At 56.4% G+C, this 1,131-nt stretch overlaps 1 protein-coding gene across 1 annotated transcript in view; it reads right to left on the reverse strand.

Moving 5' to 3' along the window:
• LOC149339996 (cytochrome P450 4C1-like) overlaps positions 1–822 on the reverse strand; it is a 17,107-nt gene extending 16,285 nt beyond the window's left edge. The window contains exon 1 of the mRNA XM_089550616.1: positions 492–822. Within this exon, the coding sequence (XP_089406742.1) occupies positions 492–744 (253 nt within the window). The 5' untranslated portion in view covers positions 745–822. The remainder of the gene's footprint in view (positions 1–491) is intronic.
• Between the last annotated feature and the right edge of the window lie 309 nt (positions 823–1,131).

Consider the following 1,131-nt stretch of genomic DNA (forward strand, 5'->3'; position numbering starts at 1 on the left):
ACGGGGCTATCAGACGACCATGTCATTCAAACAAGTTACGCGCTAGAGGAACCCGAACACAACTGCAAAGGTGCTCAAAAGTCATCATTCCTGAGATATTGCTGGCGTCGCAATCATGATGTAGAGGCAATGGTGCTGACAAGCCAGTCTCTCAACAGCTGTGATGTAGTGGAATGATTAGATCCGAAACAGGTGATATAAATAACGCACTACTAAAAACTCCGAACTCTTGACTAATAAACCATTGATGTGGCTTTCCCAGGGCCAACTAGCCAAAAAAAATCGCATTACGCTAAACCATGGCAGCAGCAGATAAACGCTGAAATTGGTCGTAAGCGAAGTGGGACTAACATGCCTGACCGCCTGGCGACCTATCCAAAGGATAGAGGGGGCCGTCGAGAAAGATATGACACCGCTTTATATGGAACACAATACGCGCCCTACTAGGGTTCAGAAAGAGTCCACTAATGGGTCCGAGAAGACCGGCTCACCCGAAGTGGCACTGTTGCGGAGGTGCCTCCTGTACTTCCAGTACACTGACAGCAGGAAGAGCGGGGGCAGCCAGTCGGTGCCGGGTCCCGGCACGGGGCGCAGAACACTCCATGCGTGGAACCACCGGCGGCATTGCATGGCTACCAGCGCGCATGACAGCAGCACGCTGAACCACGGCAGCGACGACAGGAGCGCGGCGTCAAAGCGCGAAGGCGCGAAGAAGCTCCAGCTGACGGCGGCCGCGGCGGACATGGCTGAGGACGCGAGGGGCGCGATACCAGAGGACAAGCGGCGAGAGCGGCCGACTGGACTCGCACCGTTGGCAGCCCCGACGCCTTAAAGGGCTGGGCCCGCTAGGGAATCCTCTCTCCGGTACATTTGAATGCAATGGCCAGACCAAACTCAGCCGGTGCGCGTGCTGTGCTAGGGAAGGAGAAGAGCTGTCAAGAGGACGCACCGACTCGCACGTGACGGAAAAAGCTTCCACACTGAGATGCAGTCGCGACTGCCGTCAGACTCCTGAACTCGAATCCCTGGGAATGCCCGCTTGAACCTCATCCGATCGGTCCGACCTTCGAGCGTTAACAGACCCCTCCCGTTCGGTGTTTCCTGAGGCCTTCTCGACTGAGAGTACTGCCA

This window comes from Amblyomma mixtum, chromosome 6, assembly GCF_055824585.1.
Source record: "Amblyomma mixtum isolate Tamu chromosome 6, ASM5582458v1, whole genome shotgun sequence".
Taxonomy (NCBI): Eukaryota; Metazoa; Arthropoda; class Arachnida; order Ixodida; family Ixodidae; genus Amblyomma; species Amblyomma mixtum.